Genomic DNA, 22,482 nt, shown 5'->3' with positions numbered 1-22,482 from the left:
TCACCTGAGCTTCAGGGATCTCCCTGTATCCAGCCCAGGGTTCACATCATTTTTAAGTCTTGCTTGTGATGGTGTCAGCAAAAGAAAGGAGAAACCGGATGCTAGCTGCAGTGTCTGCCAGCTGGAAAATCTCAGGAATGGGTTGCTTGTTACAGCAATAGCTAATTGACTAAGATAAGTTTCTTTTAATCTAAGTGAATATCAGAATCATATTAACTTACATAGTTAATTATATTAACTTACAAAGCACATAGCACGGGTACCTCCCTCACCAGTGATAGCTGAGATAGTGGAGGCATGGTTTCCACAATCCTGCTCTGAATGTCTTCTTGGTACTGATGATAATACAGCAGGAGTTATTCTGAGTTAAGAAGCCCACTAAATAAAACAACATGCTTTCTTTGGAGTTTAGAAATAAAAATTGGCTGGTGAAGCATGGACTCATTTTTTGTTGTTGGTGGTGATGTTTTTTTTTTGTTTGTTTGTTTTAGTTTTTCCAGACAGGGTTTCTCTGTGTAGCCCTGGCTATCCTGGAACTCGCTCTGTAGATCAGGATGGTCTCAAACTCACAGAGATCTGCCTGCCTCTGCCTCTTGAGTGCTGGGATTAAAGGTGTGCACCACCTCTGCCTAGCGACTTTCTCATTCTTCATGGACTCGTCACTCACTTCAGTACCCTAGGCAGCACACTGGTCCTAACTATCCATTCTTCCCTCAGTTTCAGTTCAGCTGTCCCCTACTGCTCACAGGGTAATTGGACCACTACCAAATCTTTCAGAATACAGCTAGTGCCTTCAATTTTAATAATCTTGTGAACTCATGGGGAATGTGCTCAAACACAGATTCTCAATCAGGAGGCCAGTACCATGAAGGTGGGGAGGCGGAGAATCTGCATTTCCTGAAAGTGCCCCAAAGATGCCACCCAGGAGGTGATACTCGGAGAACCAAGAGTTTAGAAATTCATAGAGAATTTTTCCTACAAATCTTATACAGTACATTTTTACATTTTTTAATTTGATAATACAGTACCATAGTAAAGTTTAGCTAAACCTGAGGTTTCTAACACCAAATGATATCTTGTAGTTACGGATACATACACAACCACAGCTATATGTGTATATATACACATACATATATGTGTTTGAAATATACACATATACTCAAACATACAGGCTCTTCTTTCAGTTAATAATTAAAAGCAGGCTGTGGTCCTGCTTTCCAGAAACATGAACAGCAGTCTCTGACTGATTCATTTGGTTTTGGTTTCTGTGGTCCAGGTTAGACCGTGTGTGCTGTGCATGTGCTCTACCACAGAGCTACGCCCCAACACTCTTTTCAAATCTTGTTTTAAAATGGTCTCCCTGAGTCACCCAGACTGGCCTTAAACTCATGAAGCTGCTACCTCAGATGTATATCCACTCTTCTTTTGACTAATTTTTAAATGGTAAGATGTATCTTTCTGATCGAATCTGTATTCTAGGAAAAGGAGACATGTTTACTTAAGATTTCATTACAGTGAATGTAACAGAAACAAAGAGGAAAAAGAAAACAGGAAACAGCCACTATATAAAAGATGGGAAGAGATGCTTATGCTTCTGTGAGGAGGCAACAATGAAGATCAAGGGTGTGCTACTGATTAAAATACACACACTGTGTGCCAATATAAGATAGAAAACTCCTCTTTCTAAAGCCAGGCAAACTCACTGCCTTTTCCCCTCTACCTACCCGGCATAATGATTGCTTATCTAAAGAGATAAAGAGAATAGATGATTCTGAAATGGTCTCACCAGATACATGTGAACCTGTTTATCCTCCAATCTGTATTCCCCATCATAGTTATGATGCTCCTGCCCATTGCCATATGAGCTGAAATCCTGAGAGTCTCTTGGGAGCCCTGTCTTATTCCCAGATGTCTACAGCTCTCCCGTGCTTCCTGCCCTGCCCAGTACATCTCTCACCTGTACAGCATGTCCCATGACCCCTGCCTGGTAACCTCTTCATCAGTGGTCCTACGTGGTCTTCTAGGCCAGTGATCCAACACTTGTCTTTGATGACCAGGCTTCAAGTCTCCAGTGATTTGCTAACACCTGAATAATGGACCTCGCAGTTCTATGTTCTACAAAGGAGGAAGCCCCACCACAACTTCATCCCCTGTAATGTCACACCTCAACTGGGAGTGTTGATGAAAAGCTTGATTTTAGTGTGAAAAGAAAGATGGTTGGTTTAATCTCTTTGCCTGCTGTTTGCAAGAAACCACTTGAAAGAAAAGTTAATTAAGATGAGAGAGATTATTTTCCTGTGAGATAAAATTGTAACCAACTTACTCTTCACTTAAGACCATCTCCTAGGGGAGACCTCCTGGAGCCCCAGAATGAAGTTACACTGCACGAGATGCTTCTGTAGTGTTTTCTCTTTTAACTTGCCTTTTATGACATGCTTCACTCAATACCACTTGGCTGCATCTGCCCCTTACAGTAAGCCCCATAACACCAAGGACATCACTTTACCTATGCCCAGTTCTTAAGAGCTGACTCCATATATTACTTTCAACAGAGTAGGTATTCAATTTTAATTAACTACAAGATTAATCATATTTCTCCGTCTGAAGAGCAATCATACTTCTGCCTGCTGATACCAATAAAACGAAAAGAAACTCCCTTTGTTGTTCAAAAAGCATCTAAAATGGCATGATGCTCCAATAGAAATAACACACATTTAATATGTTCTAACTGGAGTATAAATTATTTGTCAATATCAGTGGATTGACTCACCCATTTAGATAAGGAGGAGAAATGTGCCCTTATTCTCCTGTTTAGAAGCCTTCTGACTCTCCCCTGTCTAGGGTAAAGTTCTTAACTCCCCACCCACCTTCCAAGACTCTTCTTGGTGGTTGCTGCTTCATGTGCATTCACAGCACACTGTGAGCTCTGCACTACAGACGGCACTTCTGTCCTACTCTCTGTCTAACGGGCTGTTACTATCCTTCCAAACACAAACTCAAGCTTCCCTTGAAACCCTACGGTTCTCCCAACTACTCTGCACACTCCATCCCTGCTCCTAGGAGCCCCAGACTCTGAAACAGGATGCTGGGTCCTAGAAGGCACCAAGTGTGTCTTACTCACCTCCCCAGGGCCTCGTAAAAATCTGCAAAGTATGTTTCACAGAGATACTTGGATCTGGTCACTTTTTACCAACCAAATCCAAGCACTGCATTTCCACCTGAGCCTGCACAGCCACGTCCTGACCAGATTCGATTTCATCCACAATCTAGTCTGCATGCAGCAGCCACTGGCCTCTCTACTTGCTTCCAGGCAGGGCACAACACAGTGCCTTTCATTGTGATGTTTATACAAACATGGATAGCACTGTATTTTGATCACATTCGCTTCCATCCACTGTCCTCCCTTGGACCCCCACCCTGTGCCCTTCCTCCTCCCAAACAGTCTCTCTTCTGCTTTTCTGTAAAATACATAGGTAGATAGATAGATTAGACAGACAGATTAGCTAGATGATAGCTAGATTGACTGATTCTGCATAAGAGAAAAGATGCACAATTTGTCTTGAGTAATGGGGGAACCATTACTCAATCTTCTCTCCACTCTCCCTTCTTTAGACCATTTTATCCCTATAGTCACTTTTCTACTTTCATGTCATTTTTTAAAATCTAGATTTTTGCATATAAGAGAAAATATGTAACATTTGTTTTTCTAAGTCTAGTTTACTGTGCTTAGCATGATTTCCAATTCCATCTTTGACTCCACAAATAACATAATTTCATCCTACTTTATGGGTAAATCTCTCTCTCTCTCTCTCTCTCTCTCTCTCTCTCTCTCTCTCTCTCACACACACACACACACACACACACACACACACACACACCCATGCACACACAGCATATTTTCTCTAACCATTCATGTGATGATGAACATCTAGAATGGTCCTACATCTTGGCTATTGTGTATACAGCAATAAATATGAACGTGTCAGTATCTCTGTGGTGCGCACTGAGATTCCTTTGGGTAATCCAGGAGTAGAATAGCTGGATCATACCATAATTCCATTTGTTTAGAAAAGCCTCCATACTGATTTATATATTGTCTCCACTAGTTTCAGTTCCCTAGACAGTAAATAAAGGTTCCATCCCCTATATACTACACACACACACACACACACACACACACACCATTCACATGTGTGCACATGTGTGCACATCCTCACCAGCATTTGTCTTGTTTGTTTGTCTGTTGATAGCCAGACTAACTGGGGTAAAATGGAATCAGCATTCCTGATGGCCAAGGATGTGGAATATCTTTTTGTGTACTTACTGGTAATTTGTATTTTTCCTGAGAACCCTCTGTTCAACTTACTTGGCTGTTTATCAGTTGGCTGGTTTTCCCTCTGATGACTGTTTCCTCTGCTGTGTCCATTGCCCATTGCTGGTCCATACCAACTGGAGTCCTTACAAAGTGCTTCAGAAAAGTCTATGTCTTGAAGTACTTTCCCACTTAGTCCTCTGGCAGTTTCAGAGATTCGGGTCGTAAAGTCTTGGATCCATTTGAAGTCGTGCAGGTAAGGATGAGGTGCTAGTTTCATTTTCCTGGGTGTAACTATCCATTTGTTGAAGATGCTGTCTTTTCTATGATGTGTATTTTTGGCATCTTTGTTAAATATAAAGTAGCTGTAGCCCTATGGGCTTATTTCTAGGTCCACTATTCTATTCCATTTGTTTATATGTCCGTCTTTGTACAAAAATCACACTATTTTGTTACTGTGGCTCTGTAGTATGTTTTGAAACTAAGTATTGTTCCTTCAGCATTGTTCTTTTAGCTCGGAATTGCTTTGGCCATGGGGTGCCTTTTATGCTTCCCTGGGAATGTTAGGATTTTTTCCTAGATCAATGAAGAATATCATTGGGACTTTAATTCTGGCAATTTTTGACCTTGAAAGTCTTTCCATCTTCTAATATCTTATTAAATAGTGTGTGTGTGTGTGTGCACTTTTGTATTGTGTCTGAAGGTTCATATCAGACTTTCTATCAATACCTATTTGCATATTAATTTTCTGTCTCTTGCACTACCATGGAAAGGTCCATGAAGATAGAAAGGCTACCATTTCCAGAGTCCATTTTCAGTGTACAGAACTCTGTAACATAAAAAGTAGAGGCTGAATTTGTTTAATTTAAAAAGTAAGGTGAATAGAGAAGCTGGGAACTGGGTCAAGGGATAGGGAAGAAAAGAAAGGCTTTTAAAAAGATAACACTGGTGGGGCTGAAGAAATGGTGCTACAGGGAAGACCACTGGGGGGCTCTTCCAGAAAACCTGGGTTCTGTTCCTAGCACTTACGTAGAGGTGTACAACTGCCTGAAAATCTAGTTTCAGGGAACCAGATGCCCTCTTCTGGCTTCCTTGGGCACTACATGCACACATTACACAAACATATGCAGGTAAAACATGCATAAACATAAAGAAGAAAAGGAGAAGGAATAAATAACAAAGCTAACTATAGAACTAAGTTTTAGGAAGATCTCGCTAAGATGTGGTACTAAGATTGCATAGTTTGGCTCTAGACAAAAGGCTTTGCTTCCGCTGCCTTTCTTCCCTTTTAAACACTCCAAAATATCTAAGAAAGGGGCACACTCTTTGTCTTCTGTGGTCATATCAACAGAGAATCACCTGTTGCATTCCACTGTGGGCTTGCCCCTAAAAGTGACTTAATCTGGCTCCTGAATTCTGTCCATGAACCATTCACTGAGGAGCCAAAAGCCTCCTAAGGAAGATTATTTGAGGAACTCTGAAGGTGGGTGTAAATTTAGCTAGAGTTAGGCATATATCCTGTGATATACTTCCATCTCTGGCAAGATGTAGCTATGATTGGTTACCATAAGTTCTTGTGCCCAAACAAAACGGCACCTGTGATTGATAATTTTCAGTTCTCTGCCACTTCAGACAGGGCTATATTTCTGTGATGAAGAACATGGTACTTGAAAGGCTTTGAGATTAAAAGTACCTTATAAAGACTGAAGTAAAACCTCTTTAATTCAGAATCTTCTAACTCTACGAACTCAGAATTTATCATCAGTTTCAATGGGCTGAAACTTATTTTGGTCTGTGGTAAACAACACGGAAGGAAGTTACTAAGCCAAATAGTGGGAGAAACATTGGCAAAGGTGAGATCTGAGTCCTTCACCTGCCTTCATAAAAGTTTTTGCACTATTATTTTTTTCATTTTTAAAAACTGAGATGTAATTCACATACAGTAAAACTGGCTCTTTTCATGTATATCTGTGAGGTATTTTTCAAAACTACATAAAGTTATATTATCACGTGTGTAATCCCAGAACTTAGGAGGCAGAGGCAAAAGGATCAAGAGTTCAATGTCCTTCTCAGTTATGTAGCAAGTTCAAGGATGGACTGAGTTATCTGAGACTTGTATCAAAAACAATAGTAAGCAATAAACAGTCATTGCAATTGTGAACTCTCAACTACCATGGCTGACTATACCAAGTCTGCAAAGAGTGGACCCATCAATGGTGTCAGGCTTAGATGGGGGAGGACTAGGGAGCCCTACCTCACTCCTGAGATATTTCCTACTAATAGATTCAGGGAAAGAAGTCATTGACTTCATACGTGTACCCACCAGTGACCCCACTGGACTTTAATGGCTAGTCCCCAGCCAGTGATCATGCAGATTCTCCTGTTTAAATTAAATGGGTCATCAAACAAAACCAAACATCATAAATGAGGGTGGGAAGGGATGGGAGGAGGAGTGACGGAGGTGAGTGACAGATGAAAGGGTGGGGAGGAAATAGTAACCATTATGCATTGTGGACATGTATGAAACAGTCAAAGACGTAACAATTAGTAATAACTTTAAAGCAACAAAATAACTATTATATTACCACTGTAATGAACCAAATGCAGAACAGTCCCACAGCCTCTAACATCACCCCGGTCCCATGTCCACCAGAGTCAAGCTCCTCCCACACACAGCTCCAGGGAACCTCCACTGAGCTTCCCTGTTAGAGAATGTTCAATAAATGTCAGTTATATACTCTATCGCCTTCTGAATCAGGTGTTCTTTTTTTCATTTAACATAATGCATCTGAAATCCACTTGTGTTTTGGGGTGTACAGCTAATTTGCTTCATTTTGTAGCTGAATAATATCCCACTGTGTTCATCCATTTACCAGTTGATGGACAGCTGGGCTGTTTCATTGCTGGTAAAATTCACCATAAAAATATAAGTCACAATAAAAATCCACACAAAGGTTTTTATGTGGATATAAGTTTTTATCATACTGAGACAAATCAATTGGATGATTAAACAAATGTTTAACTTTTTAGGAAACTGCCAGACTACTTTCTCAAGTAGCTATTCATTTCCAGTCACAATGCAGGGAAGGTCAGCAGCCATAATTTCAGTCAGTCACTGTTGCTTAGTTCCAACCGCAATGTAGGGACCCAAGTGCTTCTCCTTAAAGTCCTAACTGTCACCATCTACTAATGGCATTGACCACCTTTTCATGTGCTTATCTGCTACCCATATACCATCTTGGTAATGGGTCAATTGGCAATCGGCACCTTTTCGTCACTTAAAAACCTAGGTCTGAACTATCAGTTTGATAGCTAATACATGTATGTGTGAGCATCACGTTCCATAGAGCTCACTTCATTTGATCTTCACAGTCTGGGAGGGAAGTAAAGTAGGTTTTACTCCATGTTGCCAGGAGAAACAGAGGTTGAGGATGGTCATATGGCTTGCTGAGTTCACACCACGAGACAGAACTAGAGCCAGAAGCAAGGCTTCCCAGTTCACACTGGAAGTTGAGTTGCTGGGTTAACTCCTATCTATCTTCCCTGCCCTGTGGCCACTTTTCTGACCAACTCCCAGCTCCAGCAAAACTATGCCATGGAGCCCAATCCAGCTAATGCTTAGAGGATGTTCTAGTAACCAAGTGTCCCCTGACTTTCAGAGATTTTTTTTTTAAGTCAGAGTCTTTCTTCATACTGTAGGCTGGCACAAAACTGGCTTCAAACTGGCTGCTATCCTTCTGCCTCAGCCTCCCAAGTGCTGTAATTCCAGGCATAAGACACTCCACCAGGTGATTAGGATTTTGGTGGTGGTGGTGGTGGTGGTGGGTTTGTTTGTTTGTTTGTTTGTTTGTTTTTGCCTTTTAAGTAGCATTGGAAGACACTATCTCTTCCTGAACTGCTTTTACTGTTTAGAAAGATGAGAACAGTCAAGGTTTGGCCATGGGCTCTGGATTATAGTGTCATTTGCCCCATTCTCACTTATGAGTTTAGTGGTTCTGGCCAATTTCTTGATTTAAGCTCTAGTTCTCTAACCAGTGAGGGAGGGATAACAGCTCCATAGTTCTCAGAACTGCTGTGGGAATTTCAAGCTGACATATGTGATGCGCACAGCCAAGCACCAGCTCCTATGAAGCATTCACTGGGTAGCAGTTCCATCCTTAGGTACCCTGACCCGCCCCAAGGACTGCCTTTCTGCTCTGGAGAAACTCAAGGGGTGCCTTGACTCACACTTTTAATGTGTGAATGTGAAGCTTCAATACGCAAGTGCAACCGCTTAAAAGTTACAATGTTATAACACCTCAATAGTGAAGTTACAATGTTATAACACCCAGTGGACACCCAAGTAGTGAAGTTACAATGTTATAACATCCAGTGCACACACACACACACCCCCATAGTGAAGTTACAATGTTATAACACCCAGTGGACACCCCAGTAGTGAAGTTACAATGTTATAACACCCAGTGCACACACACACACACACACACACACCCCCATAGTGAAGTTACAATGTTATAACACCCAGTGGACACCCCAAGAGTGAAGTTACAATGTTATAACACCCAGTGGACACCCCAGTAGTGAAGTTACAATGTTATGACACCCAGTGGACCCCCAATAGTGAAGTTACAATGTTATACACCCAGTGGACACCCCAATAATGAAGGCCATAACAATAGCTCCCAACTGGAAACAGTGCTTTAAAAAGAGTAGAAATACAACAGAATAATTAATTTGTTCAAAAAATATTAACATACATATTTTCTACTTACATTTTGTTACAAAAACTGATGGTTGAATGGATCGAAATGAACCTATATGGTTTGAACACCATCCTTGCAAAGCTTCTTTTTAAAAACCAAATAGCTTTGCATTGCTGACCTTAATTATATTTCTATTTTCTCTAATATTCTAAATTGGAAGCCAATGGATTCTAGTACAGCCACATCTGTATTCTCTAACCCTAGCCACCTGTAGTGTATATCAAGAGTAGTTCCAAATCCACGCATCACTTTGCAGGACAACTTTAGCCAGTTAGAAGTAACAGAATTTTTGTGTCAAAATCAGTGTTTCTAATACCTAACACCAGTGTTTGCAACCCAATCCTAGCCCAAGGAGTGGCTGTAAGAATATTTTTAAATATGTAGCATTATCCCTGCCTCCAAAAGATCTAAGTTTATTGTCTGTTGAATACTGCTCATATTTCCAGCATTTTCACAGCTCAGTGCTCTAACCCTAATGACTGTCTGAGTCCAGTGTTCAGATAAATGACATTTCAGAGTCCCCATTAGGAAAGCAATAGATCTGCTTCTGACAGCCACTTCAGATGGAGTCTCTGTTCATCGCTCCAGAAGAACAGGCAAGTCCCCATTTCTCAATAAGAACCAGAGATAGCACAGGCATCGAGCAGCAGTGTTTAATGGTCAGGAAGCCGTTCAGCATCCTTCTCCATTACCTGTGGGCTGTGCAGCCTTCAACAAGTCACTGAACCCTCATTGATCAGTTTCCCTCTCTGTAGAATGGGTCAGTTTGTGTGTGTGCTGTGAGTTCAGTTCAGGGTGTCTGGCACCTCAACCAGTGTGCCAAAACCAGTGCTCTTCCTGATGTTAGTAGTAGTAACACGCAGTAGTGATGTTACTATTATCCTCCTGAGCATCCTGAGCTAAAGGGTACCAAAGAGCAATGTAGGAACCCAGGAATTTAGAAGAAACCCAGGTGAAGTAGGAAGAGATGACAGGTTTTCTTTCTCCCACCATAATCTCTGGGCCCCTTTTGAGAGTCCCCCCACCTTAGTCCTCAGCAAAGGTTACTATCAACTCTTCTTTGACTTGTAGTCAAAACTCTGCCACTGAGATATACCTCCAGCATTCTTCCTTTATCTGAATTGTGCGTTCAACTGTACAGATTTTTTACTGAAGATAGGCATCTGGAAAAACAGATATTGTTTGCTACAACAAGCAGTGTCTTCCTAGCAGGCCAGATCCTTGGTTACTACAGCTTTGGTGATATTTCATAAAACAAGATGTTGATGTATATAAGAGGTTTACAAGAGGGTTTTAGCGCGTGCATGCACGCATTCCTGTGGAGATCACAAGACAACTTTGTGGAGTTGGTTCTCATCTTCCATCTTTACACCGTCTCCAAGCATTAACTCAGGTCTCCAGGTATACACAGCAAACACTTTTCCCTGCCTAGCCATCTCACCAGCCCAAGGAGTTTTTTTTAATGTCAGCATATAAAATGAAATTTAATTTGTTAATATTGCTGAGCTCCTACAATATAATTTAAGAGACCATATATTTTTAACTCAAAGATAACTGTGTGTGTATAATCTGTGTTATCTATAAAATGTATACTTAAGTATCAATTGGTTTGTACTGTGGATATGTTCTGTATGCTGTGAATGCATTGCTCTGATTGGTTGATACATAAAATGCTGATTGGCCAGTAGCCAGGCAGGAAGTATAGGTGGGACAAGCAAAGAAGAGAATTGTGGGAGCAGGAAGGCTGAGTCAGGAGTCGCCATCCAGATACAGAGGAAGCGAGATGTAAAAGTACTGGTAAGCCACAAGCCACGTGGCAACTTATAGATTAATAGATATAGGTTAATTTAAGATATAAGAACAGATAGCAAGAAGCCTGCCACGGCCACACAGTTTATAAGTAAAAATGCGTGTTTACTTGGGTCCAAGCGGCTGGCCGCAGGGCCACAGGAGCTGAACAGAACCAGGAAAACTTTAGAAGAGATGGGAACTTAATAAAAATGAAAATAGGAAGGGTAAGAAATGTAATCCTAACCTAAGATGGGGACCTGTTTCTCTCACAATGTAGTTTAAGACATTTGGGATCTATTTTATCTGTGGCCTCTTCAGAACATTCCACAGCACAATGGTCAATGGTGCAGGGACGAAGCCTTTCAAGCAGTTGATGAGATTAAGGAGGAAAGGACATCCGTAAAGTTTCAAGGGAAATAACTCTGCCCTTGGAACCAGAGCTTCTGCCTGGCCCTCTCCATAATCAGCCAGCAGGAAAGTGAAGAACTGTTCCCAGCATGCTCTCTGTTGCTCACCTCCCTCCTCCATCAGTCTTCCGCCAGACCTATTTTCTCTCTTGCCATCCTCCCTTTGAAAACAGAACAAACTCACTCTGGACAGATTATACTTTAAATGTGACTCTTTTGCCCTGAAGTGTTTCTTCTAGTACAATTTGGTTTCAGGCCTTCTCTTTCTATTTGTGGAGCAGATTTTTCATTCCCTTATCAAATATTCATCAAGCACTCATATTTTGTGTCAAGCACAAAAAGCACAAGTTTTTTGTGTTAAGCCCACTGTGATGAACAAGACCAGTGTGATCGTCGTCTTCATGATATGTACAACTAGTATTTGAGACTGATGCCATCCAGTAAACAGTAAACCTATATGAGTGCTATGAGAATATAAAACCAGATGCTGTTTGAAGAGTCGTGTTTGCTAGATATTGGAGCTCTCTGGAACAACAGTCAAGAGCCCTGAAGGGTAGAGGAGAACCCTCCAGTGTGAGCAGCTAGGAGGAGAGCCTTCTGCAGCAGGCAGGGCAGTTGACAAGAGCATCCTCAAATGAGCTACTAAGCAGAGAGCAATTGGGGGCAGGGGGTGAATGGAGATGAAGCTGTTTAAAATGTCAGGACCCAGATCCTGCAGGCTTTTGTAGACTGTGCTAATCATTTGAGTTTTAATCTAAGAACAGTGAAAATCTACTGAAAATTTAAGTAAGAATTGACATGATCCAACTTGTTTATCAAAGATATTGTCACATATGTTACGTGGAGAGTCCCTGGAGTTGCTCAAGCACAGAAACAAAGAAGAGTGGCTTATGGCAGTGGCTCACGTGGCATGGATTTCCGCAGCTCCTCTCTAAAACAGTGTCCCCTGCTCAGTGCCTGAAACCGAACTGGCTTCCTCATGCCAAGTCAATCCCTTGCACAGAGAGGTGGTGGTTGGTGCTGGTTCACCGTCTACTACACTTCTCTGAACAGTGCCAACACTGATTTTTGAAACTGAGAATTTCTATATTCTCCCCAAAGGAATATATCCACTTGTGGCCTCTTAATGTGATCGTCTTGTCATCCTTATTAGCTGCATCCTTCCAGGGACTGCCCCATATCTTGAGTTACAGTGGTAAAAGAGACGGTAAAGTTGCTACAGCCTACTTGTATTTGAAGACAGGACTAATAAAACAGATGCACTGGATTTGTGAGATAAGAGAAGGAAAGGGATCCGGGATGACATCACGTGATTACAGCACCATCTACCATGGTGAGACAATGAGGAGGAATGGAGCATAGCTTGGGAGGGAAGGTTTCAGTTTTCTAGTTGAGGTATTGAAGATGGCAATACATTTTTCAAGGAGAGATATCAAGAAGGCAGATGGATAAACGAGCATAGAATCATCGGGTAGGACAGAGCTCAACAGGAACATTGGAAACTTTGCATACAAGCTTCACAGATAGGAGAGCACGCCCAGGAGAAACTATGGTGGGAGGAAACTACCGAAGACTAAAGCCCTGATAAGGTCACAGAAGGGCAGAGTGAGGAGCAGGGGACTGGGGTGTCATGAAGCTATGGGTCTAGTTTGTCTATGGAAATACTTGTCTGTGTGAGAATGTGGTATATGAAGGTGAATACACAGAGGTATCCTCTGGATTTGATGCAAAAGTATCACTGAGTTGGGTGTGGTCAGACAGCAAACACTAATGAAGCAAATTTGGTTCTAGCCAGTGTAGCTGGGATAGTGTTTGGACAGAGCAGCTGCAGAAATCCCAGCAGGCCTGTTGTGGCTGGTTTCAACTTTGTAGGAAGCACCCCTGTTACATATCCTGTTAGAACATCTCAGAGAAGATGCAGTGGAAACATCTTCCTCAACCACTGCATTAATGTGCATGATCATGTACCCTAGCCTGTACCGGGCACATCATCACATACCCAGTTTGTGCCCAGGTCCATGATCACATATCTTAGCCTGTTCCCAGGTACAAAAAATAAAGAAAGAAGGAGGGAAAAAGAAAAAGGAAAAGGAAAACAAAAAACATGGTCTAAAGGAATCAGGCCATGGAATTAGGAATCAAATTACTAAATTTGAATAATTCTTTCATTGTACACCATGATGTCATGAACTTTAGAGTTTGAAAGATTAGAGAAGGGGTCTTTCTGTCCCTAACTCATCTCACCTTGGTGCCGTAGGTGACAGGTCAAAGTATACAGAAGGGCTGTCCACTGAGGTGCCTTATGGAGTTCCGAAAGCTCATGCTTGTGTGGGTACTGTGTGTCCAGCACAGAACTGTAGAGCTCCTTTACTGCACATATATAGATTCCTACCTCTGAAATATTATACTTTATACACAGTTAATTTTAATTTCTGATTAATTTTCTTTATAGGAAGTAGCTTAGAGCAAAAAACCTCTTAGTTTCTCCTTCAGTTTTTAATCACTTATTAAATTATCTTGAAAAATCTTTGTATACTAAGACTTGTAGATAAACTCATCTTTATCTTATCATCGGGAGAGTTACTGGAGATAGGAAAGAGTAGAAGGAAACAGAACAAGACTCCAGGAATGATTCCAGGCCGACTAATGACAGCTGCTTACAAGTGTGAATTAATTTTTTCACAGTCTGAAGAGAACGCTCCTGTTCAGTCCCACGCATATGGTTGATGAGATATTGGGGAACAAATGCTAAGTACTCTGGTGGGTGACAGGACCAGTTCCTTTACAGTGGATTTGTCTCATATGCTTTGCCTTATTTGCATGGCAATTGGATGGGACAATTTTCTCAGTCAGTAAAAGGGGAAAAGAAACCCAAAATGTTACTTTTGGGTGGCATTCTATAATTTTGGTCAAGCTACTTAACCTTCTCTCTGCTTCAGCTCCTTCTTTAGGAAATGGTATAAATAATGCCAACCTTCTCCCTGTGTCTCAGAAGTAGTTTAAGGCCAGCTAATTGACTCTACCATATGTGATGTAATGGAGGGGGAAATAGCTGTTAACATGAAACATCATTGCCATGGTCCTGGTCAGAATGACTGTTGCACAAACTACCCCAGGTCTTTTGAATGGTGTGTTTAACTGCTTAAGGCAACGTTTTCCTATATTGGCAAGGTGCCACTTTCTATTGAACTTTGATTTTAACACTAGCCCACGGTAGGACATATTGCCATTTGCACTGAACACATCCACTAATTCCATATTATTCCTAAAGTAACCAAGGATTCTTGGTTTATGATGTGAAAATATTCACAGATACCAGTTTATGGAGAGAAGGAAGATAACACTGTGCCCAGAATAACCTGTTCAGATTTCACATCAAAGGAGAAACTTTTTACAGCTAATTTGGTATTTTAAAGGTGGCCAGATTGTTGGGGAAAGTATCAGCTCCATTATTCTCTTTTTCCCCTCATCTAAGTCACTATTAGAAGTGCTATATAAAAATTCTCAACTTTTAAAACAAAGTAGACTCATGGTATGTGTGGACTGGATACACACAAGAATCCTTGATGAACTCTGACCCATTACAGAGGTCAGAATGGAATCACATCCTAAGGCTGGTGGGGGCAGGGGAGGCTCTCTTAGCTACTAGTGGAGAAAGATCACCAGCTACCCAGAATTCAATATGAATGTGGCTTCTCTCTCACTCCCGCTCATATATCAATTCCTTAGAGAAAATTACATTCTAGAACGATATTACAAAACTTGAGGGTTTTCAAAGGTCATGAGACATATTCCTCACAAATATCAAGGGTTCCTGTATTAGATTTCCCTGCTTTATTTTTGCCTTAGGGTAAAGAAATTCAAGGGGAATGTTATTGTTCGTGGTCGTAACTAACTCATCTTTGATTTCTCACACATCTGTTCCCTACTTGACTTCTGGCCAGTGATTTGTTTTAAGTCATTTCTTACAACACATACATATGTTGTAAGTTGTTCAATCCTTTTTGGAAGTAAACAAAGTACATCCTCAATGGATGTTGAAGCTAGGCTTTCTTAGCTGCTTCAGCATCTTAGTTTATCTTAGTCTAGGAGCCATCCCTGTTAAAACTACCAAAAAGAAAAATCAAAAACAATGATTTTCTTTTTAAGGCAAGAGAGCAATGATAGTTTTCAGATCAATCAATCCAGATCCCAAAATTATCAGGCAATTGCTGAGAATTGTGCTTTGAGCGACACCTAATGGTTGAGAAAAATCACTAGCCGACTCCTTTGAAGAGGGCTCAGACCTGTGTTTCTTAAATCCTGGCTCTTACCCATCTTCCTCAGAATCCCCGGGTGCTGCCAAAAACAAAGAGGAGCACCTGGTCCCTTCACTGCTGCTGGCCAGGGCCGCTGGGCAGTGTAGTATCATAACCACCGTGAAGGCTGAGAGTCATTAGTTGAAGTATTGTCAAGTCCATGCTAGGCTTGACACCAGAAGTTAGACCAGGCTGAGGCAAAGGGATCAGGCCCGAGCTGTGCCTTGAACTCTTGGGCGTAAAGGAGGCCCAGGGTCGGGTGGGGAACGGAATCCCTGGGCGCGGCTGGCTGCCCTCTTGGCAGTGAGGGGGTGCTGGCGGGGCCCTGGAGAGCAGCCGCCAGGCTGCCAGCCCACGGCTCTGGCGCGGGGGGTAGCTGAGCCCGGGGACGTGGCGCGCCCTAACGCTGTGCTTCGTGTCCGCAGACGAACCCCACGCCTGGAGTGCTGCCGCTGCCGCCGCCCCAGGCCTGCCGGAAGTAGGCGTCTCCCTCGAAGACATCCTCTCTCCATTCTCTCCATCACATCCAGCCCCACCCTCCGACCCTTCCCACCAGATAGGCCCAGACCCAACTTGGGATATCCAAAGGGAACACGACGTTAGGAAACCAAAGGAGCTTTCGGCCGGCGGCCAGAAGAAGCAGCGCCTGGGGGAGCAGAGGGAGCGCTCGGCGAGCCCGCGGCACAGCAGCGCGCGGCCGAGGCCGGAGGAGGTGCCCGGCGGCCAGGGGAGGCCCGAGGCCGGCAGGCCCGCCTCGGAGGCGGCCGACGGGAAGGAGGCGCTGCGGGGCCGGCGCGAGGGCCCCGGGGCCGCGGGCGCGCGGGAGGCCGAGGCCAAGGTGGGCGTGCGCTCGGGGTCCCGACCCGCGCCGCGGCCCACGGCAGGCGGCCCGGCGCGCAAGGCGGCGGTGGCGCCGGGGCCCTGGAAGGTGCCGGGCTCCGACAAGCTGCCGGGCGCCCTGCAGCCCGGCGCCTCGGCCGCGGGCAGATGAGGGGCCCCCAGCCGCCTCCACGCAGGCCGTTCTTCCCGGGTTCCGTCTCACGGCGTTTTAATTTATTTTCACTGTCACACGCATAGATCCACTCGAGGCGCCGAGGCCTGGGAGCATCGGTGTGCGACGCGCGTGGGCGGCGCGCCAAGGTGTGCTCGCAGACCTAAACTGATCCTAAAGCCCCCGGTTCCATGGTGGGAGCTTTGGCAGCTATGGAAGAACCAAAATCACGCAAACATCACAGAGAGACAGTGCAGTGTAGCTTTAGTTTAAAAAGAGAAAGAAAAAAAGTTTCCCCCACTGCATGAAGGTTTCGGATGTCATCCAAACTTTGTATCAAGAAACTGGACAAGTTCTAGAGCAATCACAAACTGGAATATCGCCTTAAAAAAATCAAACTGCACGGAGCAAGCGGAAACTGAGACAAGATTATATCTTTTAATTGATCTAAAGTGTTGTAAATAAATCGTTCTTGACAAATCTAGACAGGGGTTAAAGGGTTTCTTTGAAACATTAAGAACTGTTCGCCCATGACGTTTCCATGGCTCACCCTCGGCATCCACCAACGGTATTAGCACCGTTCCCTGCCTCCTGCAGGATGAGTTAGAAACCTAGTGAATTCATTGGTGTGATGCCGTTTTTACTGCCATTTCTGTGATCAAGTCATTTCTGTACATTTTCAGTGGTAGGGAAAAAAGGTTTTAAAAATTGTATCCTAGGGAACAGTTTGCCGTAAGTCAGAATTTCGCGGGTTAGCGCGTAGATCTTAATTGGTTTTCTTCTAAAATATGAGTTTTATAATCAAAAGACCATAATCTGTTTAATCGAGATTGGCAACGCTGCAGTTCCTTCCTGAAAAGGCTTTCCTGTCATACCAGGCGCAGAGAGATAGGTAGCTGCTTTGTTAGCAATGTTCTATTTTACCTATTTTATTGTCTTATTTTAAAACCTCTTCGTTACTTCATTTGCACTTTGACAAAGTATTTGTCCTATATTTCTCAAATTAGAATGAATCTCTAATATTAAAAACATGATAACTAATTTATTTTCATTAAAGAACATGAGTCCTTTGGCATCCTTTCTGTTTATCTTTCCTTATTTGATGTCCCTTTGGTTCCCATTTGGTTTGCTTTCGCCTTGTATAATGTTTTTTTATTACACTAACAATCTATAGATGATCCTTTATGTTACCCGGTTACCATCACAGGTCAATGGTTGACCCTGTAGTAAAACTGTAAAACGTTAGCCTCAATCAGTTATCAACAGGTACTTATGAGCTGCGCATATTAAAAGGCAAGATGTCTAAAGACAATTTGTTATGAATATATTTTGTGTAATTGAGGCTTCATTCCTTCCCATATTTTGCCCCTTTCACAAGTTCCAAAGCAAATAAGACCCCTCACCCCTCTGCACTTGTAGTCAAATAAGTAAAAGGGGAGGTCAGGCCCGTCACACCTGGTCACACGGAAAAGCTGTCCCCAAGTGAGTCTTTCCCTCTTTGTAACCTAGTTCAATTCCCATCAGACATAGGACAAGCCAATATGGCCGAAAGCCTCATATGAAGGGTCTTGCAGCTTGTAAAAGTAATTTCCAAAATGAAACACATTCATCATAAACAAAAGCACAAACACATGTAGTGGTTTATACTTTTGGTTTAATCTCAATTTGTCTTTCTCCCCTGGACTAGAAATCCAGTGTAGTTTGCCATTAATTTATTGAATCTGGTTTGGGACAATACTTCTGTAGTGTAGCTGCACGTCCTGGTACTGTATCCTCTGACCTTTATTTTCCATGTTACAAAAGGAAAAAGCGGAGATTACGCTTGCATAAACTCTAATTTGCACAGTTCACAGCTACTACTTGTGCAGTAATTGCTTTATGCGGCTGTAATCCATAACCTGTGAGGACAGCACATCATCTAAATCTCATTCCAAATAATACTTCTGTGTAGTGTTAGCTGTGAATTTACCCTGTACAGCTGTATCTCTATAAATATAATTCCATGTATTAATAGTCACAGAAAGACTGTAAGTGAGCAACTATTTTTATGAAACGCACCACTATGGATAAATTAACTTTTACAGAAATCTTGTTTACTGTATGATATTCTAAAACACTGTCAAATAAAATATATATCCAAAAATCTTTTCTTTTTCCAACTATATAAACTGTGTGTTAATTTGAATTCAGTAAGGACCAGAGGTTACATCTATTTATTTATTAATTTACTTATTTATTTGTTTTGGCTTTTCAAGACAGGGTTTCTCTGTTGTCCTGGAACTCATTCTATAGACCAGGCTAGCCTCAAACTCAGAGATCTGCCTGCCTCCACCTCCCAAGTGCTAGAATTAAAAGTGTGTGCCACCATTCCCCACCCCCATTTTTAATTTAATTTATTTTTTTAGCTTTTTAAAGCTGCATTTCCCCCCAGATCTCTGAAGTATAACTTTAATGCCCCGATAGAGCTTCTTTGAGACTTCAATACGGATGTAGTGGCAGTAGGTGGAAAAGACGCTTTTGATTCCAGTCGACTAAGAATCCAGTTGGTACAGGTCTCCTGCTTATATCACTTAAGACTTGGCAATCATTCCTGCTACTTGCTACATTGATCCCTTAAATCCATTTACAGAAAAAAATGACAGTGTCAATCATCAACAGACATCATCACATTGTTTCCTTTTAATTCTCTAGTTCATGCAGAGTCAACATACACAGCAGCAGTGTTTGAGTCCAAAACCAATGGCTGGTTATAGGTTTTACCTTGCATGAGAAGAAAAATTCTGCATGGGTTTGGACATGGGGTTTGTGATCCAAGGGAAACGTTCTCAACTACTGCTGAGGGGACTTTTCCCAGTTACGTCAGTAGGAGACCTAAAATTCTAAACCTGTCACACATCACTTTCAGAAAAGAAGGGCAGGAAGTATGAAATCAAACACAAAGCAGTTATAAAAAAAAAAAATCAAAAAGCTGGCAGAGCTTGTTATAGGATAATGCAAGAATGTTCCAGTATTTTCAGAAAAGGCAAGAGATACATGAAACAATGTAGTTACCAAAATGTAAACTCTAATACTACATAGTAATAACCATTGTGAAAAAAAAAAATGTAGATAACAAGTCAGAGCCCAGAGGGTGAGAGCAGCAGGCCCAGCCTGCAGAGGGTGACAGAGCAGGCCCAGCCTGCAGAGGGTGACAGAGCAGGCCCAGCCTGCAGAGGGAGAGAGAGCAGGCCCAGCCTGCAGAGGGAGAGAGAGCAGGCCCAGCCTGCAGAGGGTGACAGAGCAGGTCCAGCCTGCAGAGGGTGGGAGAGCAGCAGGTCCAGCCTGCAGAGGGTGGGAGAGCAGCAGGCCCAGCCTGCAGAGGGTGGGAGAGCAGGCCCAGCCTGCAGAGGGAGAGAGAGCAGGCCCAGCCTGCAGAGGGTGACAGAGCAGGTCCAGCCTGCAGAGGGTGGGAGAGCAGCAGGTCCAGCCTGCAGAGGGTGGGAGAGCAGCAGGCCCAGCCTGCAGAGGGTGGGAAAGAGCAGGCCCAGCCTGCAGAGGGTGGGAGAGCAGGCCCAGCTTGCAGAGGGTGACAGAGCAGGCCCAGCCTGCAGAGGGTGGGAGAGCAGGCCCAGCCTGCAGAGGGTGAGAGCAGCAGGCCCAGGCTGCAGAGGGGGAGAGAGCAGACCCAGCCCACAGGGAGACTAGGGAATTCAAGGGCCTGCTAGCTCAAACAGGGAAACCTGAAAGGGGGTGGCCAGTGCAAAATAAACATAAACTTCCTCTAAAGTTGCTCTTTTGTCAAGGCCACTGTAGAAGAGTCTTTCAGTTTCTCATGAGAAGAAGAAAAGAAAAAAAAAAAAAGCTATTTGAAATTGTGGAGTTTTGTCTTGTTTTTAAGGTTGACGTGGTTAATTCACATTTTTAAGAACCAGTAAACAAGAAGACAAAAATATGACCATGACAAACCACCTGCAGGCCACAGCTGGCCTCCAGCCCACCAGTTTGCAACTGCTTGCTGTCTTGGAACAATGGGCAGACCCGACGCAGAGAAGCCTTGGCTTGGATGGAAGCAGTGGATGGTGCAGACCCCAGGCGGAGAAGCCTTGGCTTGGATGGAAGCAGTGGATGGTGCAGACCCCAGGCAGAGAAGCCTGTGACTCACCTGGAAAAGCTTCTGGAGTCTTTGCTAAGCACAAGGGCTCTCCACCAGCAGCCAGCCCAGCATTCCTGCAGTAGGGTGGGTTTGCTGAGAATCTACTGGCTAAAGCTTGTGTAGGATCCGAGTGTTGTTTGGAAGTTTATAGTCTTAGTAAGTTTGCCCCAGTTGTTTCCCAATTTGTATCTTTTCCACCCTTGGTTTTTGTTTGTTTGTTTTGGCTCTTTTGGGTTTTTTGTTTTGTTTTGTTTTTAGGGTTTTGTAGGGGGAGGGGGCAAACACAGCAAAATAATCAAATGGCATCTCTGCTGCAGGATTCTAGATTGAATAGAGTTCTCCAGACAAAGTAGTCCCAGACAGGCTGCCTGTAAAACCACAAGAGTGCTCTCCAAATCTTAAAATGAGGACACTCTAGAGTGTCCAACGATAGGCTGAGAATCACATTGAGTTCATACAGGGCCCCAATTAAATATGTAGTGATTATGATTATTATTCGTAATAATAGCTGTGGTTGTAAACATCTGTGTATAAACAGTAGAGTAACACCCTAGAATTACACAGAACTCTTGCTGGGCATTCTGGAATATGTTACCCGTGAGCCTCAACCGTCAGGGACTCTGCCGACCGCAGAGCCTGTTTAGTACAGCTGCACGGAAGGTTAACAGGGAACTCCAGTGGGGGTAGCATAGTTCTGAGAATCTGATGGGGAGTTGTTTTTGTTTTGTTTCTTTTTCCTGGGGAAAGGGCCTCTCAGAAAGTGACTTTACCTGGAAAAACCTGAGACTACGGGAGGCCACAAAACAACCTTTGACCTCCCCAAAATGGGAGGTAAGTTCTTAAAACTGAGTAGGTAGGATGGTTCAGTATGTGGAAGTACCTTACAAGCCTCACAACCCTGGGACTCATAGTGAAATGAGAGAACTCCAGAAAATTGTTCTCCATATGTTCTCCTGTGGCATCCTGTGCTCCCATGCACCCCGTGCTCCCGTGGCATCCTGTGCTCCCGTGGCACCCCATGCTCCTGTGGCATCCTGTGCTCCTGTGGCATCCACACACCCTAATTCATATACATATATCAAACAAAGGGTGTCCATCCACGTGGAAGGACAGAAAGACATCCATATGATTTCATCCTAGCTAAACTGCCTTCATATCATGAAACACACATCCTAGGGTGCGAAGTTTGCAGGCAGTGCCCAGGGCAGAGAGATCTCAGAATCCATTTCACCGAATCCAGCTCTCTCTTCTGCATTTCCCATTCCTCCTTGCTGGTTAGATCTGGCACATTCTGCATTCAATACCACTTCATCACCGCGTGGTATGAACACTTCTAGAGTGCGAAGAGATGGCTGAAGGAAGCAACCTTTATGGATTACACCGAATCAGCAAAGCCACGCATAGCAGCAGGGAATGCATCTTCTTTCATCCAGGAGCCCAGGTTAAGAATTAGTAAACACACTTATTTGAATTCTAAAATCAAGTCAGGCTTTATATTTATGTGTAATTTGTCTAAAACAGGGTCTTTCTGTTGACTGAATCGTTGGCTATTTGGCTTGATCACAAAGCCTGGCTTTAATGGACAGTTACATTATATAGGATAGAAGGTTTCAATTATGCAAGTTGTTGTTATTGTTTTTGCTCTTTTTGAGGGGGGGCTGTAACCAGCTCCCAAATAAATCACACATGGAAGCTTATTCTTAATTATAAATGCCTGGCTTTAGCTTGGCTTGTTTCTTGCCAGCTTTTCTTAACTTAAACTACCCTGCCTATCTTTGGCTTTGGGGC

The 22,482-nt window shown here is 43.1% G+C and overlaps 1 protein-coding gene across 1 annotated transcript in view; it reads left to right on the top strand.

Annotated features, from left to right (window-relative positions):
• Magi2 (membrane associated guanylate kinase, WW and PDZ domain containing 2) overlaps positions 1-16,562 on the top strand; it is a 609,708-nt gene extending 593,146 nt beyond the window's left edge. Inside the window, exon 20 of the mRNA XM_059256447.1 lies at positions 15,997-16,562. Coding sequence (XP_059112430.1) covers positions 15,997-16,562 — 566 coding nt within the window. The remainder of the gene's footprint in view (positions 1-15,996) is intronic.
• The last annotated feature ends 5,920 nt before the right edge of the window (positions 16,563-22,482 follow it).

The sequence above is a fragment of the Peromyscus eremicus genome, chromosome 3 (genome assembly GCF_949786415.1).
Source record: "Peromyscus eremicus chromosome 3, PerEre_H2_v1, whole genome shotgun sequence".
Taxonomy (NCBI): Eukaryota; Metazoa; Chordata; class Mammalia; order Rodentia; family Cricetidae; genus Peromyscus; species Peromyscus eremicus.
This window is presented reverse-complemented; position numbering and strand designations above follow the sequence as displayed.